General features: G+C 59.8%; 1 protein-coding gene across 14 annotated transcripts in view; it reads right to left on the bottom strand.

The window, feature by feature from the left end:
* CAMK2B (calcium/calmodulin dependent protein kinase II beta) overlaps positions 1-10,395 on the bottom strand; it is a 144,734-nt gene extending 134,339 nt beyond the window's left edge. For 5 of the 14 annotated variants that reach the window (XM_030551848.1, XM_030551849.1, XM_030551853.1 and 2 more), the window contains exon 1: positions 10,268-10,394. In XM_030551848.1, coding sequence (XP_030407708.1) covers positions 10,268-10,332 — 65 coding nt within the window. In that variant the 5' untranslated portion in view covers positions 10,333-10,394. Of the gene's footprint in view, positions 1-10,267 lie in introns of all 14 variants that reach the window. The other 9 variants (XM_030551852.1, XM_030551850.1, XM_030551855.1 and 6 more) reach the window with 4 other exon arrangements.
* Positions 10,396-12,692: the final 2,297 nt, after the last annotated feature.

The raw sequence follows: 12,692 nt of genomic DNA, 5'->3' as shown, positions 1-12,692 counted from the left end.
GACTCCCCTTAGCCATCGCTTCGCTGAGCCTTCCTGAGAAGATCCCCCCTCCAGCCTCTCTGTGTCTCGATGATAAGCAGGCACCAAGGACCAGATGCTGTGTCTCAGAGACAGTCGCATCAAAGTTCCATCGGATTGCCTCCTCCCTGCTCTGTGACCTGATCCTTCCTGGTACAGAGCCCCAAACTGTGCTGGCCAGCTGTGCTGCCAGGTTTGCTGTGCCTGCCAGAGGCCTTGTCTGCACCACACACTGGGCCCCCAGACTGCCCCAGGCCACAGCTCCACTGGCAGAAGCTGTAATGTAGACAAGGCTGGCTCTAAGACAACACAGAGGTGAAATGCCAGAGTACTGTCTACACTACAGCAGGCACCAGGGCAGCTGTGCCCGTTGGCAATTCCTGGTCCCGATATTGCCAGGGCAGTTGTAGCCTACGTGTCCCTGGTGTTACTGCCTCTTCCACGGTGGAAAGGGCCAGTTTAAGTGTCAAATCAGCATTTGCAGTGACCAGATCTATGGCCTGAGAACCAATGGGAGGCACGGCCCCTGCTTGGCAGATGGCATCGATGACTTTCCTAATCCAGTTAGACATGCAGACCCCAGCTCCTATTTCATCCACCTCACAGACCTTCCGACCAGGCCCCCGACCCCGCTTCTGATCTGTGTGCCCCGCTCAGCATTCAGACCAGCCCACCTCCGTCTCTACTGCTCTGATCCCAGCCCCAGCCCCGTTCTGTGCCCAGCAGAGTGGTCCGATCCCAGCATGCAAGGAAAGGGTGGGGGTGGATGGATGGGGACTGACCAGAGCCCGTCTCTGGCTGCTCTAGGTGAAATCCCCGGACAAGGCCCTGACTAGCAATCAACTACAGGAATGGGTGAAGTTCCACGGAGTATTTAACCCCCAGAGCAGGGCTCCATCCGCCCCAAAGCCTGGTCAGCACCCGGCATTTCAGGTGCAGAAGGATCTATCCCAGGAGCTCTTGCTTCTGGCCTGGCAGCAAGAAACAGCAGCCTGCAGGGACTGAACAGAGAGATTGTCCCTTAGAGAGCCAGGGAGAGACTCCCTTGCCTCTCCCATATTAAAGCATAGAAACCGCCACTCACCCAGCAACGGAGTCTTTATCAGAGCCCCTTCTGTCTCTCAGGCTGTCCTCCAGCCCCATCCTGGCAGTACACTGCAAGATATGGATCATCCCACGCCCCCAGGCGGCAGGGCAGGCCTGCTAATCCCACTGGAGTCAGGGGAGACCTGAGGCCCAGAGACGAAGGCTCAGGTTTATAAAGGTTTCCAGGCACCGTTACGCTCAGCGTTGCAACACCTAATGCGTTTAGGAGCTGACACCTCATTCCCAAAGGGATTTAGGAGCCTGACTGCCTTCAAATCTCTGGGCCTCGGTGATTAGCCCACAGCCCCCCAGGGAGTCAGTCTGGGGCCAAGCCAGGGCCTTAGCCACTGGGCCACCCTTCCTCTCTGCCCTCACCACCACCCAGGTACCAGTGCCCAGAAGCAGAGCCCAATTCTGCAGCCCCCCTCCACGAAAGGTGTCACTGAGTGTGGGGGAGACAAGGCCCTGCCCCCGCGGCTTCCTGTGATTCACCGTGACTTTCAGCCAGCCAGTAACACAGAAGGTTTATTTAGACGACAGGAACACAGTCCAAGACAGGTCTTGCAGGTACAGACAACAGGACTCCCTCAGTCAGGTCCCTCTTGGGTGGGGGCTAAGGAGGCTAGAGCCCTGTCTGGGCACCCCTCCATTTTCCCAGCCAGCTCCAAACTGAAAAAACTCCAACTGCTCCTCTCGCCTTTATCTTTTTCCTGGGCCAGGGGGTCACCTGATCTCTTTGTTCTCCAACACCTTCAGTTGGCACCTTTGCAGGGGAGGGGCCCAGGCCATCAGTTGCCAAGAGACAGAGCATCAGCCATTCTCTGTGCAGACACCATCACACTGGCTCTGCAACAATCACACACCCCCAGACACTCAAGAAATGCATAGGGGAAACCGAGGCACCCACACAGCACTCAGAGAAAACATTAAGAACATTCCCACTTCGTCACAGAAGGAATTCCTCACAAAAGCTGGTAACCCCCCCTCCACCATAACTAGAAGCAACAATGCTGAGAACAGTGATCCCTCCAGAGCACATTACTGCCTTGTGAATTACAGGAGCATCTACGCTGGCCAGTCACAGCAGGGCCCACATCGTGCTAGGGGCTGTACAAACTCAGAACAGAGAAACGCTCCCCACTGCGGAGAGCCGATAAGCAAGACAAGAGACAACAGGTGCATACAGAGGGGAGAGCACAGTACAGGTCAGTATGATGGCTGCCAGCCCGGTGCCCGAGATCCGGTGTCGGGGAGTGGGGAGATCTGGCATCCCCATCCCTTCAACCAGAGTTTAAAGCGAAGGCTTGGCTGGAGGTAAGGGGTTAAAGCGATGGGGCTCTGGCTCTGCGCAAGTTCCCCTGCCCCAGAGGTCCATGCAGGGTGACCCCTCTGAGCACCCTCCGCAGGTAAGGCAGGCTCAGGGTGTCCACCAGCAGTTCTCCAGCATCACCACATCTGCTCCCCCAAATCCAAAAGCCTACACTAGCTCGGAAAGGCCCCCTGAACAGGACACAGTCCGGGCCTGCCAGGGGACCCACTCCCCCCTTCTGTCGTTCTAACAGCCCTTCCCCACTGGCACCCAGGTCCCACCTGTAGCAAAGATGGCACCAGCTGTCCCAGAGAACCCAGCCCCGGGAGACACTCACACCCGGCTCTCGATGGGCTGGGATGGTGCCTGGGGAGAGCTCAGAACCAACCCAGCCAGCGAGGCTCCCATCGGGACCAAGAGCAACAAAATGGGGCAGGCAGCAAGCAGTGGGTCAGAGACCCCCGCATGGGCACCCTGGCGAGAACAGGAGGAAGAGGGAACTGCCCCAGCATCTCTGATGCCTCTGATCTGGTCAAGCGGGAGCTAAGCACAGAGTTGGGATCCAGGACTCCTGGATTCTTCCCCAGCTCTGCCATTGGGTAGGTCTAACCTCGCCTGTGTGGCATCCCTGATCTGCCCTCGGTAAAGGGGGGGTAATGAAACCCACCTCGCTGCAGGCGCCGAGAGACCGACGGCGCTGCGCTAACGCAGGCACCGCCTGTGGATGGAAAGTGCTGGGGAAGGATTATGACTGACAAGCCTGGCAATGAACAGGGGCAGGGGGGCACTGCCTCCTCCTGGAGAGAGTCAGCTACTTCGGGAGCCTCCTTGTGTGTCATAGTCTCTGTACTGCTAAGAGCTAGGGGAGATTCTCAGGCGGACAGGGGATCTGGGGCCCTGACCCTGCAGCGACATGTGTGGTGCCCTGGGCCAGCTGCATTAGAAAACCTGGCAAGCGAGGGCAGGAACAGTGCGGAGCAGCAGCAGCTGCCTCAGCACACGGTGCCGTCATGAGCCTGTATTTGCCAGCGCAGTCTGTTGCCATGGAAACACCGGGTGCCCCGGATTGAGGATTGCTGCAGGGGGTGAGGGAACAAGCGTGGGCGGGAAGACGGGAGGCGGGGGAAGCACTGGGCAGGGGCACAGGATGGCAGGAGTGAGGAGTTCCTCTGGGTGGAATGAGGGGGGCCCTGACCAGCCTCCACAGCCAGCTGCAATCTAGGAATGGCCTCAGCAGCATTGCTCACGGGCAAGGAGGGGCAGGGCACCGTAACTGGGCCAGGGCTGTCTCTGCAGCCACAGCAAGTGACAGCCCTCCCCCTCCATCAAGAAACAAACCTATTCCCTGGGGGAGGCAGTGATGGAAAGGAACAGGCTCACATCCTGCCCTGGCACTGGTTTGCCTCTGCATGAAGCCCTGGCTCACCAGCCAGCTTTCCCGTTTCCACACCTGGCAGCTGGCATGTCGGGGGCAGGGGACCCGCACACTCTGCTCCATTGCAGAGCAAGATGCCCCATCCCAGGCACACAGCCGGCAATGCTGGTGCAAGGAGCGGGCTGGCTGATCCAGCAGAGAGGGCCGGCAGAGGTTCCCCGGGGTCCAGTTTGTTCTGACCCACGTGCTGCCCGCAGATGGTCTGCTGGGGAAGGGGCAGGGAGCCTCCAACTTGCAGGCCCAACCCTGCTCCTGACCCTGCAGAACGGCGAGCGCTGGAGGGTTTTCCCGGTGTCTAATTCCTGCCCTCTGCACTGCAGTCCCGAGAACCTCTCCAAACCTCACCCGAGGCCGGGCTCCCCCTTCAATCCCTGCTCATTGCTGCCTTCATCCCCCACCGCTGCGCTGCCCATCGCCTTTGCTCCCCAGCGTGGCATAACCCAACCAGGCAGCGCCACTCCATCACTGGCTGGGCCATGTCGTCCACGTGCCACCCTTGCTCCAAGCCCGTTGGGGCTTGGCGCACATTATGATGGCCTGGCTGTAATTTCCTTGATAGCGCTAACCCCCCCCTGCTTTTGCTGGGATTCCCCAGCTCCCCGCAGCCTGTCAGGCAGAACCACGACCAACTCCCCCGGGGCCGACAGAGCCTGGGGGTCCTCTGGCTCCATGGCCCCGTTAACTGCAGGAGTGCAGACAGTCACGCCCTGATCCAGGCCCCCCCATGGACGTATCACCCGGGGTGCAAGGCACTGGCCCGGCGTGGCCTATAACCACAGCTTCCCAGTACTGCAGGGCTGAATGAGCCCCAGAGGGCCAGTTTCTCCCCCCACAGAACAGCAGACCCCCCACCCCCATGAGAGTGCTGTCATCCCCAGAGGCACTGCCCAGCCAGGCACTGAGTACATTTCTGCTCACACCCCCGCTGCTGCTGTTGCTTCTGGGCTGACAGCCTTGTTGTTTCTGATCCTCACGGCTAACAAGCCTTCAGCTGAGTGGGGAAGAGGGCAAGGGAAGGACTGGGCCTTGCCAGAGTTTCAGGGCAATGCAACCAAGGCTGAGTCTTAAACCCCTTCCCAAAGCCCGCAGCTGAGCGCCCACCTGTGGCTAGCAGCGGCCCAGAGCTGCTGCAGTTCAGTGAGATGCCAGGTGTCCCGGCAGAGAGCCGTCACAGAGAGAGGACGGGCAGTGGCAAAGGGAGGGTGATTGGAGCAGCCATCTGCTCCAGAGCTGGCAGAGCCCTGCATGAGAGGGAGGATGGCACCTCCCATGGCCCAGGGATAGGATAAAAATGGCAGGGTGAGCTGGGGCAGGGAGGGGAAGCCTGAGCTGGAAAAGGCTGCGAGCTTCTAAAGAGGTGCCGGGGCCTAGCCAGGGTTGCCAGGCTCTGGGCTTGCATCAGCACCCAGGGCTGGCACTTCGATCAACCAGAGGGTTTGGCGCTAATTATGGCAGCCCCTTGCTGTCCACTGGTCTCACTCTAGAGGCACTCCCAGGCCAGATCAGACATGGGGCCCCACTCCTGTCTCAGACACTGGCACCCTGTAGCCACCAGTTCTGGAAAAACCTGCCCACGAGGACCTTCCCCCTAGAGACTGAGTCCCACACCGAGGCCAGGCTGGGGTGTTAGATGAGAGCCCCTTCTTTTATACCTAACTGCTAACGCCTGTAACTGAGAACTGTCTATATCACTGTCCAGCTAACTGTCCAATTCTCTCGCGAACCTCACTGCGCTCCAGACCTTGGTCAGATCCTGCAGTGGTGAGTTCCACCGACTAATTACCCGATGTGCAATAATTTTCTTTCTTGGTTTCAGCCAGTGCCTTTCAGTCCCGCTTCCCGGCCCCTTGTCCTTGTATTATGATGAAGGTAAATATTGGCGCACTTGCTCTATCTTAGACCCCTGTGTCTTGCGCCTGCATCATTCATTGTTCTTCGCCCTGAAGGTAGCAGATAGAGCACTGGAATGGGCCTTGACAGTGGCACTCAGCTCACTGCAGTATGTCTGCCACCATCCCCTCCCAATGCTCTGTTTGATTCCCTGCGCACCGCCCGGGCACTGACGGACGAGCTCCCAGAGCTGGCGAAGGAGACCCTCTCATGCCTCAGAAGTTGGGGTGAGGAGTCAGACATCACCACAAGGCCCTGCAGCTGGCGGCAGCCCTCACAGACCTCTCTACTCTAGGACAGGCAGCATGGCCTAGTGCCTAGAGCAACTCAACTGGGACTCTGGAAATCTGGGTTCAGGTTCTGCCACCGGCCTGCTGGGTGACCCTGGGTAAGTCACTTCCCTGCTCTGGGCCTCAGTCTCCCCATCTATGAAGCACTTTGAAGCCCACGGGTGGAGAGGGAGACGTCAGAGCCAGGCATTTGTTGCTTCATACTCGTAGAGGTGCTGGTTCCATAAACGCCCCTCGCTGGCCCAGCTGCTTCTTTTCACTCCCTTGGCCATGTTCCTTTCCGAGCCCGAGGCTCCTCATTGACTTCTAGGCCCCCAAGCGTGCGTCAGGGCGGCAGACAGGTCTGCACCCGGGAGCCAGGTGACCGCCCCGGCCAGCAGCCCCAGCTCAGGTGTCCAGCCTCTCCCTAATGGTTCCTGGAAGTCACCCATTGTTTATTCCACAGGGCTCCGCACAGCAGCTGGGGGAGGGCCCAGGTTCGCACACCCTGCAGCCCAGGTTGGCTATTGTTAATTGGCCGAGCTGCCTTGGGGCAGGTAGCTACGTGCTGCCCAATAGCCCCGCCTCCACTTGCTAGCCCCTCCACGCCAAAGGGTCTTTGTGCAAAAGTGACCCTCCTGGTCCCCCAAGGGACCAAATCCCGGTGCACCCAAAGGGCAGGATAGCAGGAGGCATGCTTCAGCGGAGATACCCCCGGCATGGGTAAATAGAAGCCTCACCAAGAAAGTCCGGGGGATCAAGAGCAGGCCACAGGTAGCCAGAGGCAGGGAGCTGGGTCAGGTCTCCAAGCAGGCTGGGCCCAGCTCACAAAGAGACCCCCATTGCACTGGGCTCCGAGCAGACTGGCAGCCGCTGCTGATCTGCTCAGTGATTTCGAACACACCCATCACCCTGGTATCTGAGCTCTACCATGGTCCATGAGCAGCCCCACTTCAGCACCCATGGGGAAGCTGCTGTGTCCCTGCAGGGGGGCTTAGTCCTTAGGCCTGGACACACCAAGCTTGCCAAAGTGAGAATTTTTATGAGCCTGGTGTGCCTCAATTTCCCCATACATTGGATGGCTACCTGGTGGGGAGTGGGAGGAAGGATTACATTTGCTCTCAGGGAAGACTAAGGGACATAAATGCACGTGGAATGAACAGGGGAAGCGCTGGCTGACCTGGGAACCGAGGCAGAGAGAGACACACACGCCAGGGATGAAGGTCACTACAGGTCTGCTCTGGGTTGACCCGGATGGGCTACACTTTAACCTTCTTTTCTCTAGGCCAACCTCAGGACTTGCTGCCCTGCCATCCAGGTGACTAACAAATTCGCCTTCTGCAAAGGCCGGGCGAGGTGTGTTCTCCCTGCACAGTGTTCCCGTCTCTCCCAGGAGCCTGGCTCTGTGCGACTGGCAGGAGGAGCTTGTGGCGTGAAACAGGAGTGCAGGACCCTCTGGGGCTCAGACTCCAGCGGCTGCGAGGCCTACCCTGAAGGCACAGCGAGCCCCCCTTGGGATATGACACATCGAAGGGGTTCCTCCAGGAGGCTGTTCCGAAGCTGGGGGCGTAGCCAGGTGCCTCCCCGGCAGCTCGCTGACAGCTTGGAGGAAAGTTCGCCAACAAGCACTCCAGCCAGTTCTGGAGCAGCCCTGCAGTGCCCAGCTCTCCTCGGACAGCACTCCCCGGCTTCTCTGGGGGCCGGCTCCTGACCTTCATTTTGAAGGCCGTGGAAGTTGGTCCCACTGCTGCCCTTCTGCAGGCCCTGTTCTGTTTTACGGTGCCCACGCCACCTCCTCACTCTGCTGAATTCACGCCTGTCAAAGAGGCCCCAGAGAAATGTGGAAACCCAGCAGTCGGGGCTGCAGACACCGTGTTCTGCAGCAGGAAAGGAGGGTCCCTCACTATACAGCTCTGGCAAAGACTCCCCCACACACCCACACACATACCCCCAGCATGTGCCCTCAGCTCTGTCCCTCCCAGACACATCATGTTCTGCACCCTTCCAGGGCACATTCAACATCTGGGACTGTTGTGACTGTCTCTGAGCACCCTACAATCTTCAGCCTGTTTCTCCTCCTTGCTCCACCTCTGGAGGGAAGGGCAGAGCTGTTATCCCCAATGAACACATGGGAACAGAGGCCCACAGGGACGGGGTGACTCGTCCTGGGTCACAGAGCATCACTCCACAGATGCCAATTCCAGTCCCCCCCTATGACCCAGCCACTGGCAAGGAGGGGACAATCTCTCTCTACACCTCTGGGCAGAGCCCACCTGGCATCTCGTGTTTGTTTCTGGGTGCCCGACTACTATGAGCATTTGCAGAGAGCTTAGGCGCTCCAGTCCTGGCCCAACCCTGTTGTGCCAGGCACTGGACAGACGTGGACCCAAAAGACTCCCCACCCCAAAGCACCAGCCTTCCAAGTAGCAGATGTAGAAAAACTGGCAGAAGTTCCCAGCCAAGCAACACAGGCAGCTGGGTTCTGGGTTATAAGGAAAAACAGTGAGAGCTAAATCCATACATCTCAGCCAAGTGGCGAAGGAGGGGGCAGCAGAATTATAGTAGGATGTTTAAACCTTCCAGGCACGCTGCAAAGTCCCTGTCTGTTTGCAGGCCTTTGGGAAGGGATGCATGCAGGGGGGCATTGAGACAGGTTGTATTGGGGTGGCCAGGCTTGCATTAAAGATGGAGCAATTTGCAAGGAATGGAATATTTTCAGGGGTTGTGAAATGGCAGAGCCAAGATTATCCCAGTTGGGGGGATATTCACCCCAAATTCACTGCTCAACTTGAGACACTCCAAGAGGTCCTGAGTCTGAGCTAGCGCCAAGCACCATCTCTCCGAAACCCAGGCCACTTTAAGGGATCTCAGACTGGAGATGCCCCAAAAGAGCAGTGACTTCTGACAGCCATGGAGTACAGGTGAGAAATGTACACCACTGACATGCAGAGGGAGATGCTCCTCACCAGCCAGACCTCTTGGGGGGCAGCTGGGGTGGGGAAAGCCCCCTCAGTAGACAGCACTGAGCACCGGCCCCCTGGCACAAGGCCGGGTCCCAGCGTGGGCATGCAGATGGCAGGGTGCCCACATCGTGCACTCTCCCAGACTGCAGCAGGGAACACATGGCAGCCCCAGCCCCTACTCACTGGAGGGGCAGCTGTGCCAGCCTCCAGCCAGGCACTAATGACCTGTAGGTACCGGGGGTAGGGGGGAGACGCTGAACCAATCTGCCAGGACAGGTCCTCTCCCTGCCCAGCACCCATGGGCTGCCTGCTCTGTGGCACTGCTACTCTGGAGCCCTAGGCGCACTGATCTTCCCGGGAGGGGGGACCCTCCTCCCAGCTCCCCTCCTCCAGCGCCAGCACATGGTCCTGAATGCAAAGAGGGGTTATTGCTGCCAGTCTGGGGCAGGGTCCAGGATGGGTGGAGCCTTCCCCAGCCCTGGGGCATCTCCAAGAGCACCCCCCAGCCAAAAATCAGCGGTGGTGTTGGGGGGAGGGGGCGCTTCTAAGTGCAACTAATGACCGAGGAGCAGGAGCAGGCGGGGGAGGGCCGGTCCCCGGGGCTGCGCTGGGCCAGGCAGACAAACCACTGCAGTGGGGGCGAGGTGGCTGGGAGAGCCCCGCAGAACTGGCTGCCTAAAAATACCAGCGCGGCTGCAGAAGCCTATAAATACGCGGCGAGCCCGAGCCCCGCGGAGGGGGGTGGGGAGGACCCAGGGCCGCAGGGGAGCGGGGGGGTCTAGGGTTTCTGGCACGAGGGACCCGCTGAAGGGCCAGTGCCATTCTCCAGATGGTTCCCATTCCTCCTGCAACATGCGTCATGGCTGCGAGCTCCGGCCGGCAAGCCAGCCCCCAGCCCCCGCTGCCACCAGCCCCGGCACATGGGAAGTAGTAGGACGCCCCCCCGGGGGGAGGGGGCAGCTGGCAACCAGAGCAGCCTGGGCCAGGCTCCCCCCCACACACACACACTAGGGAACCCCCAGTACGGTGGCACCCCAGAGCCAGCAGCCACCTTCTAGCCGCCCCCGCGGGGCTTCCCCCCCGGCCCGTGCGCCCAGGGCGCAATGGAGAGCGCACCCCCTGCCCCGCAGCATGCGTGTCGGGCGGGGGGGGGGCAGCACCCCCGGCTCCTCCCATCAGGCCCTGTAACGGGGGAGGGGAATGACCCCCAGCTCCCCCCACCCCCGAGGGGCGCAGCCCTCCCCCCCTGTGCGCCCCTGCCCCGGGCGCGCCGCTGGCTCCAGACGCGGCTCCTTACTTGCCAATTTCCTCGTACAGCTGGTACTCGTCGGTGAAGCGGGTGCAGGTCACGGTGGTTGCCATCGCGGCTGCCGCTTCGCTCCGCAATGAGCTGGGCTCCGGCTCCGCCTGGCAGCGGGGGAGGGAGGGGCTGGCAGGGGCGGGGGCAGGAGCCACCCAGCCCGCTGCGCTCCGAGGCTCCCTGCGAGCGGCGAGTCCCCCCACCCCGGCGGAGGAGCAAGTGCCAGCCCCTCGGGGACCCCCGCAGCTCGGGGAGGGGTACGGCCAGCCCAGCGACCCCCCGCACCCAGGGTATGGGGTGGTGTCAGCCCCCCCCAGGGGCACCCCAGAATACCCCCAGTGGAGGGGGCAGTGCCAGCCCCACATCATTATGGTCCCCCCAACCAGAAGCCAAGGAGTCTCCCCATACACAGAGAGCCCCCCCTTAGAACCAGCCCCCCCTCCAGAGTACCCCCCCAAGAGCCCCAGGGTCCCCAGACCCCACAGTTTCTAGCCCCAGAGCCCCTCTCCACTTCCACCCCAGGGAGCCAGAGCCCCACTCCCGGAGACGGAGAGAGACACAGATCCCTTGGTGTTGGGGACCTGGGCTCCACTGAGGGGAGCTTGGGGGGAGATGGTGAATGTGGTCTGGTTTTTGCTTGACCGGTCTCTGTTTCTTATTGTGGCCAGCCAGGCAAAAATACAGGCCAGGGTCTGCCCAGGGCCAGGACCAGGACCTCCCTTAAGGAGTGGGCACCTCGGTTCTGCCCTGAGACAGGGCCCCTCCCTTCCGCATCAGCCCCTCGTCCCCTGATGCAGAGATCATGGGCTGGGCGATAAAGGCCATTAAAGCACAATATAGCACCGCTGCCCTGAGAGAGGTGGGCACACAAGGTCCATCAGCCTGCACCCCCACATGCCATCCCATTGCACCTAGAGCCAGTGAGCAATGGAGCCAAGGGCCGCACGGCTGTAAGGATATTTCAGGACCACCATCCAGATTCTCATAGGCCCTTATGGGGGGGTTCACCTGGTCATGGTGGAGCTCCGGGCGATGGACTCTCTACACAGCAAGGTCAGTGCCCGTGACAGGGATACCCCGGTGCCTGGTCCCTGACTGTGTGGCGAACTCCCCCTCCATGAACCCAAGCAGTGCTGTCAGACCAATCCAGAGCCCCCCACTCCTCTACATCCACCCCAGAGCCTCCCCCATGCCCAGAGGCCCCCACTTCTGCTCCAAATGCCAGGTGCATTCCCTTGACCTTGCCTCCTCCAACAGAAACACACAGCAAGATGCACAATTAAATAAAACAAACAATCCGACCCAAACAAGCCAATCCCCCAGCCACATCCCTCTACCCCCTGGGGAGAAGCTGAAGCAAACACCCCCACAGATGTGTCCTCTAGCATGACTGGGAGGTGCTCAGATCCTACCATAATGAGCGTGGAGAAGAACCCCTTCGCCGGCACCAGCGCCAGCTGAGTTATCCCCCGAGATCGGTCTGGGAATCATTCGCTCTTCGGGCACAGGTGTGATCACACTTCTGCCCATATGTGCTAGTTAGCCCTGCGTGACCAGGCCCCATAGTCCCAGTTGTTCCCGGGCTCTGGCCAGGGGTTTGCACCATCCCAGTTGTGAAAGGGGCAGAGGCATCCTCACGGCTGCCACAACGAACTGAGTTAGAGCCAAGAATCTGCCTTGGGTAGAGACCACTGCCATTGGGCTGCACCCTGACCCATAGACAACCATCATTTTGGTTGCTAGAAATCTGAACAAATCCCACGTCACTCTTATTGGTAGATCTTGGTAAAGTGCTTGGAGAAGGTCAGGATCCTTATTCTCATTTTATAGATGGGGAAACTGAGATACGGAGAGGGCAGGGGAGGGGAATGACTTGCCCAAGGTCACCGACAGGGGAGTGGCAGGGCTGTGAGAAGAATCCAGGTCTCCTAAATTCCAGTTCAGTGCTCTGTCCAGCATCAGCCCCCATTCAGCATGGACATAATTGCTAATCAGTAACAGCAGGTCGTGAATGGTGATAGTAGGGGTGGGGAGAAGCGTTCACACTCCATAGGGTGTGAAGGCAGATTTCTGTTTTAGCTTCTGTGACAGAGCTCAAGGGAACACTGCTGGCTTTAGACCTAGGAGATGTCTGTGTCCATGATCAAGGGAAGGAGAAAAAGCTCCTGGGCTGATCACAATACTGTGCAGCACCTCAGCGGCCTCTCCTGACTTGGCACGTCCTGACTTGGCCAAGCTGGATGTCCCGGTTATGGAGAACCCCCAGTGCAGCAAGCCGGTTTCCAAGGCCAGGCCAGCATAGTTGGAGAGCAGTGGTGTCTACAGAGAACCCAGCGCAGGGGTCCCTCCTGTGAGTGTGATGCGGCATAAGGAGCATCCTGCCAGCATCATCTGGAGCAGGAGATGGAGCTGGAGCAGAACA

The sequence above is a fragment of the Gopherus evgoodei genome, chromosome 2, assembly GCF_007399415.2.
Source record: "Gopherus evgoodei ecotype Sinaloan lineage chromosome 2, rGopEvg1_v1.p, whole genome shotgun sequence".
In the NCBI taxonomy this organism is placed as follows: Eukaryota; Metazoa; Chordata; order Testudines; family Testudinidae; genus Gopherus; species Gopherus evgoodei.
This window is presented reverse-complemented; position numbering and strand designations above follow the sequence as displayed.